At 52.9% G+C, this 24,135-nt stretch overlaps 8 protein-coding genes across 8 annotated transcripts; 7 read left to right on the forward strand and 1 right to left on the reverse strand.

The window, feature by feature from the left end:
* Nucleotides 1–317: 317 nt before the first annotated feature.
* Nucleotides 318–2,109, forward strand: N0V89_004727 (uncharacterized protein; the record flags this gene model as incomplete). Its single annotated transcript, XM_056213509.1, has 4 exons — nucleotides 318–743; nucleotides 796–880; nucleotides 975–1,363; nucleotides 1,414–2,109. The coding sequence occupies 4 exons, from the start codon at nucleotides 318–320 to the stop codon at nucleotides 2,107–2,109; spliced, it is 1,596 nt and encodes a 531-aa protein (XP_056073817.1).
* Nucleotides 2,110–2,805: 696 nt separating this feature from the next.
* On the forward strand, nucleotides 2,806–4,216 carry N0V89_004728 (uncharacterized protein; the record flags this gene model as incomplete). The annotated part of the gene is made up of 2 exons (XM_056213510.1): nucleotides 2,806–2,812; nucleotides 3,336–4,216. 2 exons carry the CDS (start codon nucleotides 2,806–2,808, stop codon nucleotides 4,214–4,216), a joined length of 888 nt encoding a protein of 295 aa, XP_056073818.1.
* Nucleotides 4,217–6,791: 2,575 nt separating this feature from the next.
* Nucleotides 6,792–8,061, forward strand: STE4 (G protein subunit beta; the record flags this gene model as incomplete). Its single annotated transcript, XM_056213511.1, has 5 exons — nucleotides 6,792–6,906; nucleotides 6,965–7,677; nucleotides 7,733–7,822; nucleotides 7,874–7,993; nucleotides 8,044–8,061. 5 exons carry the CDS (start codon nucleotides 6,792–6,794, stop codon nucleotides 8,059–8,061), a joined length of 1,056 nt encoding a protein of 351 aa, XP_056073819.1.
* Nucleotides 8,062–9,228: 1,167 nt separating this feature from the next.
* On the forward strand, nucleotides 9,229–9,876 carry N0V89_004730 (uncharacterized protein; the record flags this gene model as incomplete). The annotated part of the gene is made up of 2 exons (XM_056213512.1): nucleotides 9,229–9,237; nucleotides 9,283–9,876. 2 exons carry the CDS (start codon nucleotides 9,229–9,231, stop codon nucleotides 9,874–9,876), a joined length of 603 nt encoding a protein of 200 aa, XP_056073820.1.
* Nucleotides 9,877–11,897: 2,021 nt separating this feature from the next.
* N0V89_004731 (uncharacterized protein) lies at nucleotides 11,898–12,857 on the forward strand (the record flags this gene model as incomplete). The annotated part of the gene is made up of 1 exon (XM_056213513.1): nucleotides 11,898–12,857. The coding sequence occupies one exon, from the start codon at nucleotides 11,898–11,900 to the stop codon at nucleotides 12,855–12,857; it is 960 nt and encodes a 319-aa protein (XP_056073821.1).
* Nucleotides 12,858–13,423: 566 nt separating this feature from the next.
* On the forward strand, nucleotides 13,424–14,023 carry N0V89_004732 (uncharacterized protein; the record flags this gene model as incomplete). The annotated part of the gene is made up of 1 exon (XM_056213514.1): nucleotides 13,424–14,023. One exon carries the CDS (start codon nucleotides 13,424–13,426, stop codon nucleotides 14,021–14,023), a length of 600 nt encoding a protein of 199 aa, XP_056073822.1.
* A 1,578-nt stretch (nucleotides 14,024–15,601) lies between these two features.
* N0V89_004733 (uncharacterized protein) lies at nucleotides 15,602–16,540 on the forward strand (the record flags this gene model as incomplete). Its single annotated transcript, XM_056213515.1, has 2 exons — nucleotides 15,602–15,609; nucleotides 15,694–16,540. 2 exons carry the CDS (start codon nucleotides 15,602–15,604, stop codon nucleotides 16,538–16,540), a joined length of 855 nt encoding a protein of 284 aa, XP_056073823.1.
* Nucleotides 16,541–17,991: 1,451 nt separating this feature from the next.
* N0V89_004734 (uncharacterized protein) lies at nucleotides 17,992–18,822 on the reverse strand (the record flags this gene model as incomplete). Its single annotated transcript, XM_056213516.1, has 1 exon — nucleotides 17,992–18,822. One exon carries the CDS (start codon nucleotides 18,820–18,822, stop codon nucleotides 17,992–17,994), a length of 831 nt encoding a protein of 276 aa, XP_056073824.1.
* Nucleotides 18,823–24,135: the final 5,313 nt, after the last annotated feature.

The raw sequence follows: 24,135 nt of genomic DNA on the forward strand, positions 1-24,135 counted from the left end.
GATTAGCACGGAAATGCGAGTCCTCCGAGATGACTTTGGCGCGAGGAGATGCTGTTTCGGGGACTGTGCTGACGACATTGGAGTCCCCATATGGAGCCTGAGGGGCTTTCGGGGCCCCAGATGATGAGAGAATTTCCAATTTGTAGAGGGTGTGGGAGCCCCGCTACGATGGGTCATTGCCACGGTCCAGTCGTGGTGTTCTTATGAAGCGTCTTTTCACATCCTTTGACCTCCATCGAAGCCTTCGTTCACCGTCTCAAAATACTTCCTGCCGGATCCTTCGGTGCCTGTGAAGTGCCCAACACAGCGACGACAAAATGGGCATCCTCGCCAAAATTGAAGATCGCCCCACGCCGTCCAGCGTATACAATTGGCGCGTCTACGTCTCCGCTGCAACAGCGTCATTCGCATCATGTATGATCGGCTACACCACGTCTTTCATCGGAACCACAGTATCACTCGAGTCGTTCAAAGATGAATTTGGCCTGAGCAGCATGAGCGAGTCTCAATCGAGTCTGATCCAGGCCAACATCGTCTCCCTGTTCCAGACTGGGGCTTTCTTCGGGTCCATCTTCGCGTACTCCACTGCGTACTACCTTGGCCGGAGAATCACGTTATGGACCTTCGTCAGCATGTTTATCCTGGGAGCTTGTATTACTTTCGCTGCAATTGGAGGCAAGATTGGGCCAATGTATGCTGGACGTGTTATCTCAGGATTTGGAGTTGGAGGGTGTACTATGATTGTAAGTGGAACGAAGATTTTGTCAACGTTTGGCGGTGACTCACAAACGTCAGGTACCAATTTACATCTCTGAAATCGCTCCTCCGGCCATCCGCGGTCGCCTTGTCGGCACTTATGAGCTCGGATGGCAAGTTGGTGGTGCGTAACGCCTGGGTACGAAGTGAAAATTGTCCTAGACGTATTCACAACGTGCCAATTTCCAGTAGTCTATCTTATACTAACTTCGTACTAGGTCTCGTAGGCTTCTGGATCAACTATGGAATGACACAGAGTCTCCCATACGGCCGCAATCAGTGGCTCATTCCCTTTGCCGTGCAATTGATACCTGCTGGCATCGTTCTCATCGGCAGTCTCATCTTCCTGCGCGAAAGCCCACGCTGGCTGTGGACGCGCGGAAGACGCGAAGAGGGCGTTGCCAATCTATGCTGGCTCAGAAAACTCCAACCCGAGGACACGTACATCTTGGAGGAGATCGAAATGATGGACCTCCAGATTCAAGGCCTGCCTTCTGGTTTCCTGAAACCCATTCGTCTCGCGTTGACCGACAGCAAAGTTCTATGGCGGCTCTTCCTAGGCCACATGCTCTTCGTCCTCCAGAACTTCTCCGGCATCAACGCAATCGTGAGTTTCCACCTCTTCCCTCTGCCCAACCCAAGCTAATCAGATCCTAGAACTACTACTCCCCCACCATCTTCAAAACCATGGGCGTCACCTCCATCAAAACCGTCGACCTCATGACCGGCCTCTTCGGCGTCGTAAAATGCATCATGACAATCATCTGGCTCACCGTCCTAATCGATAAGCTCGGCCGCCGCACGCTCTTCCTCGCAGGTGGCACATTCGGCGCAATCTGCATGTTCATCATCGGCGCGCTCATCGTGTCCAACCCCTCGCAGTCCACCACCACCTCGTCGCTCTCCTCCCAGGGCATCGCCACAATAGTACTCATCTACCTCTGGACCTGCGTCTACATCACCTCCTGGAACGGCACCCCCTGGGTCGTCAACGCCGAGATGTTCAGCCAAGCCAGCCGCAACGTCGGCCAAGTCGGCGCAAGCATGAGCAACTGGCTCTGGACGTTCGTCATTGCACGAGTAACTCCAAACATGGTAGCAGGTATGGGGCGCAACGGATTCGGCATGTACTTCTTCTTTGCGTCTGTGTCGGCGTGCGCGGTGGTGTTCACGTGGTTCCTTATTCCTGAGACTAAATCTGTGCCGTTGGACCAGATGGATCGGCTGTTTGAGGTTAAGCCTGTGTGGAGGGCGCAGGGGATGTTGATGCAGGAATTGGCGGATAATAGCTTGGAGTGGTCGAAGGTGGATCGGAAGGAGGATAGTAGGGCTGATCGGATTGATGGGGTGTGAGGAGGGTTGAGATTTTCTAGTGTGGTGCAGCCAGTAGTAGAAGCAGCAACGTCAGATTATGAACATTACTTTCCACTTGGCGTACTGGAGTTCTATTTGAGTGAGGGGAAGCCCTGCGAGAGGGAAAGCACCTGGCCTGGCCCAATGCTGAGGGAAAAGAAAAGAAAAGACAGTGAGGGACGGCATGCAAAGCGGATGCAAAGCGGTATGGGTATCAAAAAGTTGCACAGCGGCAGCTACCTTACTGGTATCGGTGGCCAGGTTCCAAGGGGAAGGGGCAACGCCAGGTACTGCTCTGTTCGGACATGGCAAGAGCAACGGGCGCCTGTTGCAGCAGCAGCAGCAGCAGCAGCATTAGGCACCAAACACTAAGACCCTGACCCTACACGTCTGTCACCAGGCGACATCGCAGACGCCTTCCGCCTGCCCTTGAAAAACGTATTCTGTCCGTACGACAAGTCGCCAGGAGAGCTGCAGGATCGTGAAGCTTAGCGAGGACTCGCAAAGTAAGCCACCGTCTCTTACCTACACGAGCGCCGCTAACTATCTGCAGCCCTCGTCGCAGGTGCCGTTAGGCACTTTAGCAAGCGCGTGGACGTCGGAGAAACGAAGACGTTATTCAGCCTCCACAAAGCGGCCCAGGCTTGAGATACATGTCGTGTTATTTGTTCCAAAGCGAGGCCTCGTAGTACTGTCATGGCGCGTACGAAGGCTTTATCGACGAATTCAACGGTGAACGCAATCTTCCTGGACTGGGAGTCAGTAAAAAAAAGTTGAAAGTCCCATTGGATTGCGCACCGAGCACAAGCCTGTGCGTCGTTGCTACATTCAGTGTGCGGCTGATCAAGGTATTCACCGACGCTAGTCTGTTCACCTCGAAGCTCTAAATTAAAAACCCCTAAGCCACCAAAGGGCCGCATCACACATTGCTACGGACAACACTCACCCGATTGAATCGTCAACCCGCCCATACGCTACCGATCCACGGAAATGGATGGAAGAATGATGTATGAGCGTCTCCCACGAGAGATCCGCGACCAAATCCACGCATACGGTACGTAATGTCAGGGTGCAAAGCGGGTGTTCAGGCTAGGCAGTTGCCTAAGACTCCAGGCCTCACGCCTCTTAATTTCAAATCTTCAGACAATAGTAGCAGGCTAGAACATCTACTTCACCTACTTCCCTAATTTGTGAATATTACACTGACATTGTATACCAACCTTTAGTCTGGCACCCCACACCTACTGATGTTACACCAGAGGCACTGGGCGACCCGCCGGAATTCCTCGAACGCTCTGACGGTGATTTTACCTATCCCGAGCTGTTGCAACTGTCGGACGAGTGTACGCCTGCTGAGTTCCATGATGCTCTCGCCCGAAAGGTCCCCTTCAATCTAAAGGAACTCGACTCTCGACTAGCTACTGAGCTCGTCCAATGGCTCTACGAGCATATGGATCTGGGGCTTACTGCCTTCGGCACGAACGGCGTACATTTCATGACACCGGGAATGCCTGGAGTGGTACTCGGTGGCCCAGAGGCGCCATGCAACTTCCCTACGTTGAGAGTCCGTCACTTGCAGAAAGTCCTCGACACGGATCTGTTCGGGGTTGGCATAACCCCGGGCGACTGCAAGCTTCGTGCCCTTAGCGTTCTGGTCGACTACTCAACGACCTACGGCAGCAATATCACTTGGGTGCGGACCATCCCGTTCAAGGAGACACTCCCTTGCGCCGCGTTGGACACCTTGCTTGCACGTGTCGTCGCTCAGCCCAAGACCAGCAACTTCAAGCTCCAGATCTTCGCCATGGCGTGGTGCATGAAGCGAGATCAGAGTCATACCTTGACCGAGCTGACAGCCAAAGTGCATGACGTCTCTGCTGATGCTGAGCTTCTTGTGCCTGATATGGAGGCGAAGTCGGTGTATCTAGAATACCTACTGAATCAGCACCACTACTATGACAGCTTCCGCCTGTTGAATGCGTACGGTACTGAAGACTTGCCGCGGGCAGCGGGCTGGAGTGCGGGGCACTGGGAAGTCGGGCTGCAGCCGCGTTTTGAAACGTGGGACGAGTGGCACCGCAACCAACTCTCTGCGAACACTCAGTAGGACGAGCAAGTACTTCAGAAGTTCCAGTCGGTGGACTGATGACGCCATTCACACTAAGCGCTCCGAAACGACAAAGAGACGTTCACGGGATTGAGCACCGGCAAAGTGGAGAGCATGGGATATGACAATGGCGAGATACTGTTAAGGTGGTCCCTTGAACCTGCATTGTGCCTTGAAAGCATGTGCGCCCTGCACGAATATGGAAGAATAAACCGGTCGTCCTGAGATTTTACAATGATACTCTACTTACTCACTGATGGGCGAGACTAACAGTTGATATGTGCATGTTTGACTGTCCAGGTCTCGAATGTGTATAGCGTGAATGCGATTGCAATTGCAGTCAGTACTACCTTCAATCGAGCCAGCGCCTGAATATATCATCCAGCCGCGCGCGTTCCTCTGATCCCGTGAAGATCGCACTAATCGGTCGCTGTGCTAATTCCCTCAATTCACTACGACTCATTCCGAAGTGCTTAGCCGCAAGGTAGTATTCCTGAGACAGAGGACTGCAGAAGACGCCTACGTCATCAGTCTGTAAACAGTGAGTAAGCATAGCATTTCTACCTCGAGCCATGTCCTTACACAAAGAGCTACAGGAACACCTGTCTGTCGCCAAACCCCAAAGTGGTGGTCCGAGTAGGTCCCCGTAATGAGTTTAGCGTGGACGTTGCAGCTCATACACAGCTCCACGCCGATGTTTGCCTTCTCTATGCGCTCTTGAAAAGACGAGTTGACGTGGATAACGTGCCCAAGTCGACCGGGGTGCCAGGAGAGCAGCGTATTGAGCTCTCCATCCGTTCCAGATTCTGCGATCTCCGCAAAATGCAATGTGATCTGCAGTCCCGCTGCCTTTACCCGGGCGAACGCGTCCGTGTATAGGCTAACGTCTCCTTTTGCGGGATTGCCGCAGAGGTCGACACCTACTACGCCAGCTGATTGGTACTTGAGCGCGAGGTCGACTGCTTCCTGTGCTTCCGCTGCTGTGTTTCGCCTGTCTATTGAAAGGATCAGAAATGCCCTCATGGTGTTGCTTTCTTGCTCATTGTGTTTTTGCAACACGTCCAGTATAGTCTTGACGTAGTCGTCTTTGGAGATATTCCGACTTGGTGTAGCCCTGGGCGTTGTCCGAAGCTCAATGTAAACGACGCCATCAGCTTGAAAATCTTCAAGCACTCTCTGCGTAGAGAACCTGTTGGATTGTCAGGCAAATGGCCATCTCGCACAACGATCTAGGTCTGCTCGTCACACTTAGGGGTCGGCACGGCGGTGCACTGGCCATATTGTGATCTTTACGTACACTATACTGGGAAGGTCGTCACAAAGCTTATAGATATATGACGAGAACAGTGGAAAGAACCTGGACTTGCAGTTAGCATTCTGCTGCTCAAGCCCAACGCCTCCGGCAGCGGGCAACTCCTGCGGTGCCCAAGACCGGACCGACTGCACGTGTTCGCTTGGAGGGGTTTCATTGCCACAGACTTTGAGGTTTTCGTGATGGTGCAGGCTACTCCTGGATGAGATCGGAGAATTATAATTGCAATGCGCCACAGGTCCAATGACAGGTCCAACGTGCATGCGCTTACGGCATATCCGACGGGGGACCGACGATCAATGGAGAGAACGAAAAGACCCTACGTTTGGACATCATAATCCACTTTCTCTGGTGGGATGGCTGTGAGAGGGTCTTCCAGCTCGAGCTCTGGGTCCTGTTGTCGGCGCGTCTCCCAGATGTCATGCAGACAAGCGCGACTGATGCTTCCCGTTAGATGGGCGTGGAGCTTGCTTCAAGTTAGCCGAACGGATGGTGTATTGAGTCCATGCACGCTACTTGGCAGTTGGCGAACAGGAGAGGCTGGCGACCACGTACTTCAATCTTTGGAAGTCTGCGGGTATACTCCGCGTCTACGGGCGCCGCGCTGGACATTCTGGAGACCACGGGCAGCGAGCTGGCGTCAAACGCATCCGTTTGAGTGAAAGGCGCGGCAAAGAGACCGCCACGGCTCAGTCAACGCGCGACCCTGTCCCGCGCTAGCCGACTAGGGGGCTAGCGCGCTTCGAGAAGGGGAGGAGCGACCAAGGAGATTGCAACTGACGAAGAAGGTGCGGGTTCGCCAGCCCTTCACTCTGCCTCCTCAGTGTTTCTGCAGCTCGTCTTCTAGAAAGCCGCATCCCCGCGTTGCGAGCCCGTTCTTTGCGTTGTTGCAAGTGCCCTGCGGATACTCAAAAGTTGCGCTCCCTTTCGTTTCGGCATCCAGCTCGACGTTTCTCGGCTAGCCCGCGCCCAGCTCCCCAGGCCGCCCCCGTAACCAGAACCTCGTCTCCAGCAACACTGCCGCAGCGCTCACACTTCAAACAACCACCCGCCCTCCGCCATCCGCAGCCTGCGCCGCCCCTCAGCGCGAGCAATTGCTCCTGTTCGGCGCGCCCCTGTCGCCCCTGCTGCCCTCGCTCGAGCCTGCATTGCGTGCGTGCCCGGCTTCTGCGCTAGCTGCGAGGCCCCTGGATCCCGCCAACCTCGCCTGCGACACTACACTGCGACAACGCCCCCTTCCACTGCATCTGTAGCCCACAGAGCATGGCCGATATGAGTGCAGAATCCATCCAGCAGAAGATCCAAATCGCCCGTCGCGATGCCGAGGCGCTCAAGGACAGGATAAAACGGAAGAAGGACGAGCTTGCTGACACCACCCGTACGTCCTCACTTACGAACAGCTGCTGCCGCGAGCGCGTGCTAACAAGCCAATGCAGTCCGTGATGTTGCGAAGCAACGAGTTGAGGCCCTGCCGCGTCTCTCGATGAAGACCAAGCGCACCCTCAAGGGCCATCTGGCCAAGATCTACGCCATGCACTGGTCGACGGACCGCCGGCATCTCGTGTCTGCTTCGCAGGACGGCAAGCTCATCATCTGGGACGCCTACACCACAAACAAGGTCCACGCCATCCCGCTGAGGTCATCGTGGGTCATGACCTGCGCCTACTCGCCGTCTGGAAACTACGTCGCGTGCGGAGGGTTGGACAACATCTGCTCCATTTACAACCTCTCGGCGCGGGAAGGCCCCACTCGCGTCGCCCGGGAGCTGTCCGGCCACTCGGGTTACCTGTCTTGCTGCCGATTTATCAGCGACAAGCGCATCCTCACATCTTCTGGCGACATGACTTGTGTTCTTTGGGACTTGGAAACTGGCTCCAAGGTGCACGAGTTTGCTGACCACTTGGGCGACGTTATGAGCTTGAGCATAAACCCGCTCGACCACAACCAGTTCGTCTCCGGTGCTTGCGATGCTTTCGCCAAGCTGTGGGATATCCGTCAGCAGAAGTGCGTCCAGACATTTGCGGCCCACGACTCCGATATCAACGCCATTCAATTCTTCCCCAATGGCAACGCTTTCGGTACCGGGTCGGACGACGCGTCGTGCCGCCTGTTTGATATCCGTGCCGACCGCGAACTACAGGCCTACACTGTACGCAAGAACCAAATGATCTGTCTTTACATGTTTTTTACTAACACATTGGTAGATCCCCGAGCCAGTCTGCGGTATCACATCGGTGGCCTTCTCCGTATCGGGTCGTTTGTTATTCGCTGGTTACGACGATTTCGAGTGCAAGGTCGGTATCCACTTGTCCCTCGTTACACGACTTATCTGACAAAAAGCATAGGTTTGGGACGTTCTCCGCGGCGAGCGCGTAGGCACACTACAAGGTCACGACAACCGAGTCAGCTGTCTTGGCGTGAGCAACGATGCTCTCAGTCTTTGCACTGGTTCATGGGATTCCATGGTATGTCTGAGATACTGCTGTTTCCACCCTGCATGACTAATTTGGCACAGCTCCGCATCTGGGCATAATTGACCCGCCCTGACATACCATACGGCAACATATGACAATGTGCGATGATGCAAGTCTGAACGAGGGGTGCCCTGACTTGCTTTAATTACTGGCGAACGACAAAACCTTACATGCTTTCTCACCATACCCCTTCCAATCTCGGCCTTCCCTCGGCGCCTATAAGCGCCGTAACTCGCTCGACATAATAACCTACCTTACCGCAATCGTCCATCTGAAGGATACGAGGTGCTTGGAATTCTTTTGTTGTCATTTCTCCCTCATACCACCTTTTCTTTTCCTTTCGACAAACGAGCCATGCTCGTGTTGTCCGTTACGTCCGGATTGGCTGTCTCGTGTACACGTGAATAGTAGTGTTTGTGCCCTCTGCTATTCTCCTTGCCATCCAGCTGACCTCCCCGGAAACTACCTCTTGTGTTCGTGTTCGGTTCTTAAAAAGCACCATCACCAGTGATTTGCACCCCAAGGGAGAAGGAGGCTTGCAAGACTGGCGATATCTGTATGTTTTCTATTTTGAATTATGGGCAGCGGGGATTTGGCTTCTGATGCAGTTCATGGGGAGAGTGTCGTGATGAAGACAGTGGCTGTGAGAGGGCATTCCTTTTCATGTATGATGGATCTGCGAGTTGGTGGTTGGGCATTTTGGCGCGATAAGACATGATGCTAGTTCCACATACCTCTTCTACCTCAACTTTTCTTTGCGTTAAAAGCATCGTGTTCTCTTTCGTGAAAGGTTGCTATTTCGACTGCCCGAAGCTGTGGGATGTAGTACGCCTTGAAAAGTCCTCTTGCACTTACTCGTGATTGTTCGCACGCTCACATCATAGTAGCGATTCTTCTCAACAAAAGTTGTTACTCGCGCGGCACAGGCGTAATACAGATCAGAAGCAGGTTCACGTCGTACAACGTCCGCCGAATGAAGCATCACAGCCGATGCTCGGCTACCCGGTCTGATATATCCATATTACAACGGACGTGCCACCAATAAGAACAGGACTCCACTGCACAATCCAATATTGTACATTAACTCCTACCTCTTACGTTATTCGAGGTCTTGAGTTATACGAACTTCTCGCGGTGGCAATCCTTTGCGATCCTACCGTGTCGTCTTAGATGCGTGAGCGTTGCAGAGCTTACGACGTGCTGCTTCGCATCAAGAAGGCGCAAAAATGTATATAGTCAGAGTCTTCGCATAGTGCAAACATACCTAGCTTGTCATATAGGTTCTCCGCGGCGATCATTTCGCCCCATCCAAGATGCTCTACACGCTCCTTCCCCTCTTGCTCACAGCAGCATCCCCAATCACTGCCAGTGCCATCCCACCCAACACGACAGCACTCGACCCCCCAGTTCCCATACGCGAGTGCTTCACCAACGCAAACAACACCCTCTTCCTCCCTCTCATCCCCCAATTCGCAGACCTCCTCGAGTCCGAGCCACGCACCAACCTATCCGCCTTCCCAGACTTAAAAAACGGCCAAAGCGCGCGCCGCCCCCAGCACACCATCAACGGCGTGTGCATCGAGCTCCTAGCCTTCAACACAGACGTGCTCTTCCCTCTACAGATCACAGGATCTGGGCTCGCGCATACGGCGCGTGGTATCGCGGAACAGTGTGGAGGACTGGGATGGGGATACTACGTGGACAAGGAGACGGGGAATAATTACCATAAGGAGCTGTGGGCTATATTGGAGCCGTGCTCGACGTGGGCGCCGAAGACTTCGGGGGGGAGGCTGATTTGTGCGACGGATACGACGGGGATGGAGAGGCATGATCCGAGTTTGCCGTGTCCTGGGGAGGAGGCGGCGGGGAGGTAGGTGCTGAGAAGGATGTGGAAGGGAATAGCATTTGGAAATGTGATGGTGTGCCGTGCTGTGACTAGTATGTCCATATAAGCAAAAATGTCGGACGTAGCATCGTTGGAAAATTTCTCGGTTGTTAGTTATACAAAGAACGGCTCCTACTTGGGAGAACCATCCCGCGTTCGTGTCTGGTCTACTGTTCAGCTTGAGTACACGCCAAATTAGCAAGTGGTTATAGAAGATACAGATGGAATCTGATAGATACACTCGGTGTAGAGCGGTATCAATGGAACCGTATCTTTGACATTGTGACCATTGAATCCCATCTTTTGCTCGGGATGATAGTACACGCTTTTGCGATGCAACGCCAACGCCAGCCCATGGATATATCGCGTTATAATCAATAGCATTTCGACATTTTACAACAAAGCAAACCCAGCAAGCACACCACCAGCTACCGCCCCGGCTCCACACGATATCCGCGACGGAGCATTGCCTGTTTGTTCGGCTGGTGCCAGAGGGATCGATGAGACCGCGCTCGACGACGTAGAAGCAGAGGTTTCTAGCGTGGACGAAGTCGTAGTAGAGCTGTCCCTCGTTGACGCAACCGTAGACAGTATAGACGAGGCGGAGGAGTGCGGTGAAGCATATGAGGAGTGTTCCGCGCTGCTGTGTATCGTCTCGCTGGGGCGGTATATAGTCGTCTTCGACGCGCCGTACGTGGGTGCGTTGGAGGGATCAAAAACAGGTATCGTATAGACATCTGCGAATGTGTATCAGTATCAGAGTACTTGGAAACAGCGGGTTTTGAGGTAAGAACTGACCAGACATGAATGTAACAGTGACCACGGCGCCAGTTGGGCTCTCGCCCGGCGTATCGCTATGCTGTCCGTACTGCAGCTGCGCTGCTGCGCAGCCTAGCAGTAAGAAGCTCGCTGCGTATTTCATTGTGAGTATGGTCGTTGTTAATGCTTTGGATACGTTGGTGCAGGATCAAGATATATCAAACTTGCCCCAGCCCCGGCGTACATAGGCACAAAGGCGTCAGCTCTCTCCTTTGTGCTATGCCCCGCCCCATGGTCGCCCCCTCTCTCTCATTTCGGAGGTCTCGTGCTCATAAGGGGCGGTTACAAAGGCGTATAGCGGTGGCGAGCGCAATTACAGGCTTGTTGGAGCGGCTGTGGAAACGGCCGTTTGGCTTGGAGGAGAAGCGCAAGGTCTGATGTTGAAGGCGGGTGCGGGTGATTGGGTGGGAGTGCCCGAGCCTAATTTTAGCGCGCGGAAGGTGCAAGCGACAGGTACCTTCACAGGATGGAAGGTCGACACCGACTCACCAAAACGCATCTGCTTACCTACTTTTCTGAATGTGGATGCGCGCTTACACGCTACGTTTAGAGAATCGACGTCAAGGCAATCGCAACACGGGCACACGAGCGTGATTTGACCTCCTCCAAACTACAGGAAGCGAAAACGATGACTAGGTTTTGTTGTGTTAACTCGAGTCAAGAAGATCTTTACAGTCCAGAATGCAGAGGTAGAGGATATGGACGAGTGTGTCCCGTATGTCAGCTCTTGATCATTTCCAAGCGTTTGTTGCAGAGGTTTCCCTCAAATTCCAAGAATCCCTTCGGATGCTTCGAGGTCACGATAACAGCATTCGTCCCATTATGGCGAAAAGCCCTGGGATCTCACCGTAGCTTGGTAGACGTGTGGAATTGAGGGAGAACATCACTCATTGCAATCTTTCCTATTAAATGATTTTGTGTTCGCTGGGATGCCTCCGTATCTAGAGTTCCGGCGACCATCCACGTATCACATTATGAATGATATCAGAGCTAGTCTACAAAAAGACTAGCTTCGTGCTAGCCAGTCAACGGTACCGCAGTATAGGTCCCGGAACTGTAAATTTAAACCCTCACTACCTTGATTTCTCTTGATCACCTTCTTGGAAAGCTGCTTCATCAACACATATCATCAACTTTGAGTTCTTCTCATCGAATTACCGTCAACCACGTCATATTCGATCTCTATCCGCCATGGCGACTACAGGCAGCCTCAATCTTGAGGAGTCTGCTTCTGTAGGCGGTATGGACCACGTTCTCGACATTTTGGCATCTCATCAACATCCGTGCATCATAATAGGATGCAATGCACACCGCTGGATGGGCTCTGCAGGGACACACTCCCGTACATGCGACATACTCGTTCGCGACTATCAACTGGAGAGCATTGCCGTCGAACTTATTGAGACCAGTCGCTGGGAGCGTGTTAGTCCTGGCCTGTCTCCATACTCGCACACTCAGCCCGACAGTGCGGACGATGCCGACGTCATCCTACGAAGGACAACCATCGATGATGACTCCAAGTACACCGACTTCGAGCTCAACATGTTGTGCTTGTGGTCGGAAGCCACGTACCGTATCCAGGTCGATGACTGTCCTACCATCGAGGTGCCAGACATTCATGTCGTGAACAACGTGCTGATGGAAGAAGACTGGCATCCAGCTGCTCAGCGCACAGATGGTTTTTGGTACGGTCCTTGTCCTCATCAGGACTCAAAGATGAAAAACATTCCCAAATGGCTCACACCGCGGCCGCTATCGGTCAAAGGATATCCACGAGGCAAGAGCCCATCAAAGGACACTCCTATCTTCGTCCCAACTCTTCCAACTTACCTGGATGCTCTCATATACCACGTAACTCAATACAAAGAGTCAAGACGAGGACTTTCGTCAGAGTCGTCCTGGCAAATCAGAAACCTGACTCGATATCTGTACTTGGAATTGCCACACCAGCAACTACCACTACTTATAGAACTCGAAGAAGACCAGTTCATGCAGGAGTACCTTCGGACCTACGTGAGAAAGCCTTACTTTGTGTATCACGATGTTCCTGGGTTGGGGTTCATAGGGACACGAGTTAGAGAGTGGGATCCAGCTAGTTTCCCAGATTATCCCAGAAGGATTACTCCAGATATTCAGGAAAAGATTTCATAATTTGGGATGAGAAGATAGGCCTGAATCTGAATTCTGTCTGAATGCTAAAGACGTGACTGGAATACGTCCCAATCTCTTACCCGTACTGTTCGCTCGTGCCTTCCTCACTGTGTTGCCGTTCGAGAGGCGCCTACATGCATACTAAACTCGCAACTGCTTCTCAACAACGCGACTGCAGTCGCGCACGTCATGGGAAAAACAATCCGTGGATCGACAAACTGCCTCAGCAGCGTCGCTTGATATTTTCTCCTTAGCATCATTAATACCCGAACAGTAAATCATGCTTCCCATATCTTTGCTGCTCATCTGCTAATGTATTCTCCCAGTCTTCAATCCAAAATTCTTCAGCGGGCTATTTTTTTGCTCTTCTTTTTTCTTATTTCAACGCAAGTCACAGTCGAGCACAGTTCCTTCACATCCCAGTATGCTAAACCGACTTCCTTCTCAGATACCTATTGAGCATCTCTACGTCTTCACCTTCGATAATTTCTTAGCCACCTTCTTCGACTACAACTTCACTGTACACCATCCATCCGTGACCCGTTCGCCGTCGCCTCCAACTCAACATGTCCCCCCAGCGTATCTCCCCCCAGATGGAAGCAGCTCTGCTTGAGTGCTTCCTGTCAGCTACCCGCCTCCTCCCGCTCGAATTGCGATCGTCCTTCATCTTGATCGGGGGAGCCGCCACCGTCTTTCATAATCGAAAACGCTTCACGCAAGACGTCGACGTGGCGGCCTCCCCCGAGGCAATCGTACATCTTCACAGCGCAATTTCGAGCGGCACCACGCAATTCAAAGTCAATGCAGATCCGTCGCAAACGATCGAATTCGACAGCCGCCAAGACATCCTCGTTCATCTCGAACTTCTCCAGATTGGCGGCGGCTTTGTCGATTCGATCGCCGCGTATGAACCCTTTCATGATGGGTTCATCGCGTCCCGGGCGGACCTGCTCAAATTGCGTGGTGTGACGGTAGCTGACCGGGGGAGTGATACTGACTGGGCGGACTTCATGTTCTTGTTGGAGGCGACGGCGTTATCGGGGTCAATTCTTCCACGGATGGACCGGTGTACAGTGGAGGCGTTAAAGGAGGTGACCGGGAAGTTGTCGAAGGTGGACGCTCTAGTTTTAATTGGGTTACTCCAGGAGGAGGAGGAGTTTATTTAATTCGAGTCTCTTTAATCTCACATTTTCAAGTCCATATTTGTGAAGACTAATTGTTACATGTTCCACCTAGGATTAGTGGGCTGAACGATTCTGTCGTGTAACTATTGCTAAAGAGGCCTATGTAGACCACACTACCTACTGGTGGCGATCTACAAGCAAGTTTTCTTTCGGAACGAAAGTATACGTCTATACCAGGGACCAATTATAGATTGAACATATTTGTGCTGGTCTGTTTGTAGTGAACTGCCGAAGACTCCAAAAGCTAATCGATAGACTGTTACGAAAAGCATCGGAACGGCGTTGAAAGTGGACGAACAGTTAAGAACATCACAAAAAGAAAGGCTCCTTAATATTGAGTAGACCTGAAATTTGTTATGATACAAGCTAACTTCACCAGCTTGAGAAGCAGGTAACTTGACTATAACAAGACCTTCCGTGGCCTCCACTTCGCAATATTCAGAATCACAAAGGTCCATACCTTTCTTACGCCCGACCCTGTCACCATATGTGCATTCCGTCTCCGCTAGAGAGGGAAGGTTCAATTGCAGCCTCAAATTTGTGCTCGCCGTATCTAGGATATATCCAGACGAAAGCTGCTCGCGATGGTCTAGGTCTGAGGCGAAGTCGCAGCTCGTCGGTCCTTTTAATGAAGGTTCATTTGATCGCAATCTGTCGAAGAGGACTTTGAGTGCGGACTATTGAGTCTATGAAAATCCCGACTTCTATCCGAAATATGCATTGCAAGGGGCGGCACTTAGTAACGTGGTCTGACGATCCCTGCCGTCTCGCCAACCATCGGAAACAGCGCGCGCGCATATTATCCATAAATCGCCGCAACGCCCGCCAAGCGAAGATAAATTACACAAATGCTGGTCGAGACTCATCTTGTAAGCAGTGAGTACCTGGGTGTCGGAGCCTCCACAATTCAGTAGACATGTCAACCCCGAGTACTGTATCACATTCGTCGCCACAGTGTCACCTGACTCAATCTACTCCATAGACCGACGGCGGTAGCCGTAATTTATTTTGACACTTGACACCGTTATTTTTGGAAAGACAATCGACGGTCGACCTCGAAGCTAAGGCGAGTCGTGCTGCAGGTCCCACTGTAATCAACCTCGAAGTCGAAGCTTTTCGTATTCTCACTATGCAGCTCGTTCCTTCGTACCTCCAAGTTTCCGTGGCAAACGGCCTCGTGCGGATTCTGCCGCATGTGAAGATCTTTCCGCTGGACACTCATTTTGTTTCTGTGGTTCTACCTCGTATTCATCATCTCAGTCGGCTTCGTCTTACCAGCTAGACCCTCCCTCGCAATATGCGGAGCTCTGCGGCCCTACGAAAAAGCATACAGAGACAATCCAGGTCACAGAAGACCATGGCGCCTCAATACTAAGTAGCTATATGTGAGCTAATAATAACTGCAGGCTAGCCGAATTGAGGAATTCGTGATGCGCGCAAGCGGTGCCTTCGTCCAACGCGACGCGAGAAATGGTCAGATGGCGGACCACGAGGAGTCTGGGTGTTCATAGATCCGTGATAGATTCCCGATGTCTGGATCCGGGGGCTGGCATATTTGAAATGTTCGGGTTGGCAGGCAGTATAAAGGTCAGTGACTGTCCCTTCGTTGGAGATCATCAGCACAGATCGTCAGTGTCCAATTACTTCAACAGATCGCATCCGGATACACACCCCACGGCATTTACCTCAAAGATCATCACTATGCATTCCAAGATCGCCGCTTTTCTGCTTCCGCTCTTCGCTGTTGCGAACCCAGTCCCAGCATCTGGTTCTGGCGCTGCCCCCGACCCAACCCAAATTACCATCATCGATTCTGCCTACTCCGGTAACGGCTGCCCGCAAGGTTCCGTCTCAACGAGCACTTCTCTAGACAAGACCGTAAGCACATGTACCCTACGCCCTCCTATCTTATGTGCCCTCCTATCTTATGTGCCCTCCTCTCTCGTGTATCTGCCATTGAGAGGCACAACGGCCGCGAGAAACGTATATAGTAGAGATAATTTTGCTGACGATTTTGATAAGGTTATCACATACGGATTCGACCAATTCCAAACATACATCGGCCCCGGTATCGCCACCAAGGACAACTCACGCGCGTGCCAGCTCCATCTCAACCTCAAATACCCAGGCGGCTTCCAATACGCAGTAGTCTCCGCAGTTTATCACGGCTTCGCGCGTCTAGACAAGGGCATCACGGGCGACTTTCTTACCAGCTACTACTTCTCCCAGGATGCAGGCAAGACGTCGACAACGCGCATGAGCGCTACGGGGGGCGGCGACCTAGTTAACGGACAGGTGTATACCAAGCAGGACAACGTTGAGACCACTGCTGTTGTCTGGTCGCCGTGCGGTACCACGGGTATCTTGAATGTGAACAACCGCATTAGCTTGCGGTCCTCCAATTCGTCTGCTTATGGCGAGCTTTCTAACGACGATGCTACCGTTGCGTTTACACAGCAGGTACATGTCTCGTGGCAGCCTTGTACACCCAAGAGGTAAGATGGTACTTAAGAATATGTTGATGGAGCGATTTGCTGACTTGGAAGTGCGTAGCGGCACCACACCCGGCGACACCATCGGTATTGGACAGCCCGGCGTCGGTATCGAGTACAACTAAGTGGACATATCCACGTCGTCAGAGATTGCTACAAAATGTTCCGTGTTTTTGATTTCGTCGCATGCATTGGGGTGATGGGGGTGTGTACATAGCTTGCTCTGTGCAGAGGGCTGTTGAAGAATCGAGACGTTTGACGGCCATCCCTATTTCTGACATCGTTCTACTATCCCAGAGTATCCTGAACCAGGCGCGATTACTGGAGCTATCGAATAATCCCAGTATCATCTGGATATCCAATGCGCACCACTTTCGTATTCCGAACCGCCATCCCTATCCAATGGCAATACCGCAGCATTGCAATAATCAATCTCCACCCAATAGCAATGCCGCAGCATGGCAATATCCCGCACACAGACCACTAGCAGCGCTCGGACTCTACAAAGTGCGTGCCTTATCACCGCCCAGCATCAGCCCTGCGCGGAACAGCGGAGCGCAAGACGGGCCGCAAAGAAGACAATGCAGAACGTTGCTCAGTAAACTTTGTAGATATTTGGAATCAAGATCGAGACGAACAATGTTTGTGTCGAGAGCATGCCCAGCGCTGTGTTTGTCCAGCAGAGGATTTGGAATGCAGTTGAACATTGTTTGCGTGGTGAGCCATATAGGTACACTAGCGTTGGGCGAGATGCACCAGTGTGTGGTGGTGATGTGCATCAGGTGGAACGCGCTACACCTCGGACCGATCCGATCCTCCGAGTGCGCGACATGTCACAGATATATCACTTTATCCCTGTCTTAACCCCCCTCCAGCATTGACGCATAGAAAAGCCAGGCCATCGAAAGTTCCATATCTCCATCTAAGTTCACCCCAAGATGCGGTTTAATAGATCTTATCTCGACTTAACATACGTCTCACATAACACATGTCTCGATGCGAGGAGCGCTCGGCTATCTTCTCATTCGGCCTCAACAATTGATAGATTTCGACATCAGTCTCGTATCGTCTCGATACTATCTGCCCAACGTCTCAATATCGGGCGCTCGGATACCTTCGATATTCATTTAGGAAAATGCAGGAACAGCCCGGAACCCTGACGCCCTTCGACCAATCCATGCTGCTATGCTCACATCGGCATCGTACATATCCCGACCACAACAAGAGACCCACAAAGAAAAGAAAAGTGTATGTCCCCAGAAATTGAATGTTCTTACAAGCCAACCCATAACAGTGAAAAAAGTGTGTAAAGGTGAATCGAATAGTTTTGTGCAACGTCAGGACGGACGCCGGGTTTGGATGGTTCGTACAACATCCATCCATCCGCCATCGTCTTCACCATCTTGATCGTTGCCTGTACAGCAGGAACGCACACGAATCAGGAACCGAAAGTATTTCTTAATATTTGGCCACCAGGTACTTACCATTATATGCCGTTGGGCCGCCGGCCTGAACAGTGATGGGGTTCGAATCAACGACCTGGACTGCTGCAGCGCCGGTGACAGAGGCTGGAGGTGGGTCTGAGCTCGAGTTTCGCATCCGTAGTAGAGTGATGCGTATACGATAAGTGCCGGCCTGGCGGATGACAAGGCCGGAGAAGCGCATGTAACCGACAGCCTGCGAATCATTCAACTCCATGGAAGCGATTGAGCCGTCTGCTTCGTCGTCGGCTAGCGTGTGGATATTATCGACTCGTCTGCCGGAAAGCAGTGTGTTGAGCACCGTAGGGTCTGACGAGACTGTCGAACCCGGTCCAGGTACTAAAGACGCGATAGCAGCAAGGTTCAAGGCATCCTCAGTTGCCGCATTCGGGTTCGGATTCGTCGTTCGTAATCGCACGATGATGGTCCCATTGATGGAGTAGCCGGCGCGGGCGTTTGAGGGTGGTTGCACAACAATGTCCATTGCGTATCCACGGTCTTCAGGCGAAAGGGACGTCCGATTCGCCCGAGGGACCCGCCTGTTTCCGGTGTCGTGTCTTGAACGAGTTGATGATCTGCCAAACGCCCGCTGTTGCGCAACGTGAGCCATGGAGTTGCTTGCTGATGATTCGCCTTGACCGTTGAGTTCGCCGTTGAGCAGTTCTGCTATGCGAGCCGACCGTCGGACTGACGCGTTGCGGTAGGTCCTTGAAGTGGTGTTGCGGGAAACGGATCTGACCCCTCTCCTCGACGAGCTCCGGGAAGGATTTGGATTTCTACCTCTTCCTCTTCCGCGGCCTCTTTGCATCAGTTGAAGGATAAACCTAGACTCGCTTAGCAGGGTAACGTTGAAGACGCTGGGCAATGCTCAGCTTGGGGTGTTATGCCGGACGGAAGAAGTGGACGAGTAATAGAAGTAGAAACAAAGAAATCTGGCAAAACGAATGGAAGAAAGGATACAAAACGACGGTCAAGGTGTCGGAAGCTGGCAATGTATAGCACTGTCATGAAGCGTAGGATTGGCGGATTGTTGATTGCAGTGATAACGAAATGAAGTCCAAGCCACGAGTCAGCCCTCTCATCATAGCTTTCTGGAGGCCGGTATGCTATATGGCTTGATGACGCCTAGACGGACGACTACAGTAGAGTTTTCGGGCGGGCTGGGGCCCTACAACGGTGCCCTTTAATTTCACCAGGCCGCCTTGAGATGCATCGAAGACGGCGAAGCCATATCTCCAGACGGATATGGATGGTGAGATGAGGTGAGGTTCAAAAAACGGCAGTTGGCCCCACAGGACGGGACGCGCAGTGACGGACGGGTCGCTGTAGGGCGGACCGATTGGCCTTTGCAGGCGCCGCCTTAGGCTAAAGGGTGACCCGTTTCGCACACACGGAACGGACAGGATGACGGAGAGGCCAACGAAACCGCACAAGGACAGAGAAATGGAGGACGACGGCGGGGTAGATGGGGAGAGATGGAGCGTGAGGTGTAGCAGGGCGGGCATTGACGGGGCCCCTGCCTGCAATGCGTCGTCACTTCCCGGCGCGCCATGTGGACGGCAGGGATGCTCGCGACACAGCTAGCAGGAACGCGCATCGAAGCGAGATTGATGCTCACCTTCAGCAACTTGGTCACACTCCCACGGCGCTTGGTGGTGGTGACGGCGGGCAGCCTTGCGTGCGTGCGTGCTTGCTTTTGCGCGCGCGTCGGTCGGGCAGGCGTACGTGGATGCCCTCCAGATGACTCGATGTCAATGGCCTCGGGGCAGCGGCGACGACTGACGATGGCACAACGCAGAAGCCGTGGATCGATGGCGACGACGGGTCGAGTCCCGGCAGCACGGCTCTTTGGGGGCCTCTGGACGGCACCGGCGCGGATGTGAGTCTGCCATCGATATATTAGCCATGCTTTTCCCTCCGCGCCAGGAGCAGCCAGCAGTCGCCTCCGCTGCGAGCCCGCGGCATGAACACTGAGGCCGTGTCGTCTTCCAAGTGCTGGCAGACTTACCGTCTCGCCTCAGGACCGAGCTTGTTGGACTGAACCGTCCTGATCGACCACTGTCTCGACAATGGATCCTCCTGTGCCTGGCTTGCCTCCCGGATTCTCCACGGACCGTCGGCGATGAGATTGAAGAGTTGTCTTGGTCGAAGAATTTCCAGAGCCAATGTCTGCGATTCCGGAGCTTCAGTACGCTTTCTCGAGCGGCGATGGTCCGAAAGAAAGACTCCGCGCCCATTTATACTCCTCATCAGTCCCAGCACCATATTGCTCTTTGCCACTCCTGGTGGGGGTTGCATCTCGCTCGAATGGCTTTCCGCCCATCCGCTATTGGTCTCGAAGACATGTTCCTCATTCCGGCGGCCATTCCACCTGCTTCTCCCCCTGTTGAATCATCTGGCGACGAGGTATGCCTGTCTGGCCCTTCATCCAGGGTCCGTGAGGGTGTCAGGCAGGAGCACGAAGCCCCATCAGTACGACTCATTTACTCCAACCAGAAGGACCCGACGTATCTGCAAAAGCCATCCAGCCGTCTATGCTAGTATCTGGAAGCTTCCTTAAACCTCACAAGCGCGTCACCGACGGCGGCGTGCATGGGCGCATCCTTCACTGACTTCCCCACACGTCTGTACTTGTGGCTCCACTCCGGTTGCCGAGCTACAGATTAGGACTTATTGCCGTGCACGTCGACCTGCTTTCCCCTATGAGTTCAAGCTAGGGGTACGAAGAAGCCACCAATACCGACCACCAGGCTCTCTGGACACAAGGTCAATGCTTGTACGACTGCAGAGCCTCTTGCCGGAACGCAGTCTCATTGGTCTCGAAAAGCAAAACTGACGGTGGCCAGCCACGCCAAAACCGCGGTCACATCCATGTATCCCGACGCCTCGTGGCTGGCAGATATCCTGAGATCTACCGTTCGTGGCGATTATACCAGATCATCATGTCCTCTTCACTGGTTCTAAACTTAGCTGCAGACGCCGAACTCCTCCGCACACAATCTCCCTGCTCCACATGGCTGCAATTGCGTTGTTGGATCAACGCCTGCCGCATGCATACTTTCATGGTGAGCTGTTGAGAAGAGCCAAACGTTACGGCCCTACAGCCGTTGTATGTCGACGTTGTTGATCGAGGCAGCATCTACATGTGGTGTTCGGCTTTGGTTCGGTTCCGGCCACTGGAAGTTGTGGAGCTCACTAGCCACGTCGCCTTGACTTGATTGTTCGCCTCGTCAAAGTGTCACGTCGGGCTGTATGAGCGTAAGATGATGCATTACCAAGTAACATGTCAGAGGTTACTAGATCCATAATCTCTCCGAACCAACAGAGTGAGAGCACGGCCTCGCTGCTAAATTTTCTCCTCGGCCTCACTCTGGTATGGTCCGTAGCTAAGGTCACAAAATGCATGGTACCTTCTGCACGTGGACTTGTTGGGCAGTGCCAGATCTCGTATCGATCACGGAGTTGCAGGAGTTGCACGATGCTTTTGCGGAAGCGAAGCCGCTGCCGACCCCGGGTGTTGGGTCCGAAGATGCCTGCCACCTCACTTTTCTTCTTTTTGGTTTTCTGCATGGTCGTTCATCTAAACGCGCGGGATTGCGCATGCTCATTACAAGGCTCGTTTCGCTCTGGAGATTTTCACCCGCTCTTTCCGCTGCCCAGCATCCTTCATTTACTTCTCTTTGCATGAGGTGGACCTAAGTCGCTTTGTCTACATTGCAGGGTTTGCCGCACTCCATCATCACTAATCGGAAATTAAAACATGTGAGCGCGCGCATATGAGTCCAAGATGGTTACCGGCTAGTGACGGCCGTCGTTACTCCAGGCGTCTCAGGACAGCATGGCTGGCCATGATTCGCCCAAACAATCTCGGTTCAACCCAACATGCGCATTGCCTATCTCTTGACTTGCCTAACACAGAATCCACAGCGACTACATGTTGGTTTGCATAAGCAGAGAAGTGCTCCACGACTGGAGCGGCGTCACGCTCAGCGTAGCGCCCTCCACCGTTACAACGACGCGGCCTGGGTGTGGATGCCCTTATGCAAATGCTTCGTGTCGTTGGAGCATTCAGTTTCCCATCCTCCAGCCATACGTCACAGCAGATACGCGTCATACCGCCACTTTTCACCATCTCCCTCAACTGTCTCGTACAATTCAGCTGCAAGAAGACCCTGTCTCAGTCAAGGCGTACAGCATCCTCGGACATTTTCCGGTGTACCGATCGGGGCGCCTTTACGTTTACTTACAGGGCTCTGGGGCGCGCCAGGGCATCCCCATCAGGCCTCGCTTGTCTCAAGAAAAGTCGAGGCGCGCCTTGCGGTCTTCTGCGTACTCTGTGTAAGCATTGCACAAACGACGGTTCGTGGACACGAGCTGTGAGCTAGATCAGGTACCAACTCCATGGTAGATTGTCCTCTGATGGCGTCTGTCTGCTACTTCGATGCTCAATAAAGTCGGTCTCGGGTTCGCCACCTCGCACCGTCTCGTGTCCGATGCCCATCTGCCTGGAAACAGGTTGCTCGAGAACATGGCTGGTATCACAGCGTGCTGCACGAGGGCGATCGTCGGGTCAGGTGGCGTTCGCGTCCACAAAACGGGACTGCATGGCAGTTACGTATGTTGTACTCGCTCTCGTAGTTTTCAAGGCTCACAGGAAGATGTCTTAGCTAATCACTGACCCTACGCCCTGGAGGCACACAGGTCCGGTCAACAACCAAAGCGGATTCACGCCATGGAGGAACCACTTCTCAATGCAGGCAGAAACCCTTCTCGATTCGGCTAGCGCTTGCCCGCTCAAATTTCATTTCCACGTCCAACTGTGAGGCTCGTTGTTCTCGCCTCACCGCCCGGAACCACACCTACCCTGTTTTGCTTTCTCTGCGTCTCGTGACATACATCGTCCTGTAACTGACCGAAAGTTCCTGTGGGTCGAAAACTGCGCGCCATGTACGTCCGTGGTGGTGCAGACAGATTGAGATTGGGGCCTGCGCAGAGTACTCGTACCATAGCTATGCTACAGGCTCCTCGGCATGGGACGTTCTGATCCGCGAAATCGATTGTACGACGCTGACGGCTTGGCTACCGAGGTGTGCGAAAGACTCTTGTCTTCTTTGACGGAACCCATATCAGACAGCACCCGATTGCTTCCACAAAGCCTGATGCTCAGCCCACAATTTGACAGTCATGGCTAATTGCATCACCCTGGGCGATTTCTCCGGTGAACGACACCTGCTACCGGTCAAACAGCTACAGGGAGCTCCGCACAGATTATATCTGTACCGTGCGGTTCTACAGTCACCATCGCATCCGACTCCCATCGCCTTTGTTGTCTCAAGTTAGGCAACACGTAACACCTCACTGTCTGTGCTGATGTAGTATGGCTGCAGCATGAGTCCGATTCACTACCCCTGTGCATGCCGGTCTTCATTTTGACGAAGTCCACATGTAGTGGTCTTGTGTGGGCGGCGAGGTGCATCAAATGCAGCACGAGCTTGCCTTCCTGTATCGATGCACCTGTACGCGTGAGCATCAGGATACCTAGGTAGGGATTGAGCCAAATGGGCAAGCCGGTAACCGTATTTGGTTAGCGTGTCAATGGGTCTCTCAAGACTCACTTCACATAGTTGAGATAGCAGAGAACCTTCTGAACGAATTCAACATACCGCTGTTGCATACAATGAATGGAGGCGTTCAAGCAGAATTGTATAATCAGCTTGAGCTCTGAAGGTTTCAAGATGGTAGATCCCTACGGACTATCCTACAGCGTCTGAACAATTCCTTTCGAGTTATCGATGGGCATACCATGTTTAAGATGACCAGGATAAGTGATTTACTTTGGAATTGATTGCCTTCTGGCTGGATTGCAAGTCAATCACAGACGTGCAATGGGTGTACCATGGTGGCTTCGACGATGCCGCTCAGGCCAGATGCTTGGCGGCTCTGTGCCCCGCGGCGGTGCTGGAAATTTTGAGCGCGCGCAGCAACTCGCTGATTGACGCATACCAGTTGCCCCACCTTCGTTTTCCGCCTGCATGCAGCGCCCAACCCGCCCGCTACCAAACATTTTCTCTTCTTCTTCACTTTTGTTTCCATTGAGGCCGCGGGCGACTCACACCTTTGT

The sequence above is a fragment of the Didymosphaeria variabile genome (genome assembly GCF_027946475.1).
Source record: "Didymosphaeria variabile strain IMI 356815 chromosome Unknown scaffold_3, whole genome shotgun sequence".
NCBI lineage: Eukaryota > Fungi > Ascomycota > Dothideomycetes > Pleosporales > Didymosphaeriaceae > Didymosphaeria > Didymosphaeria variabile.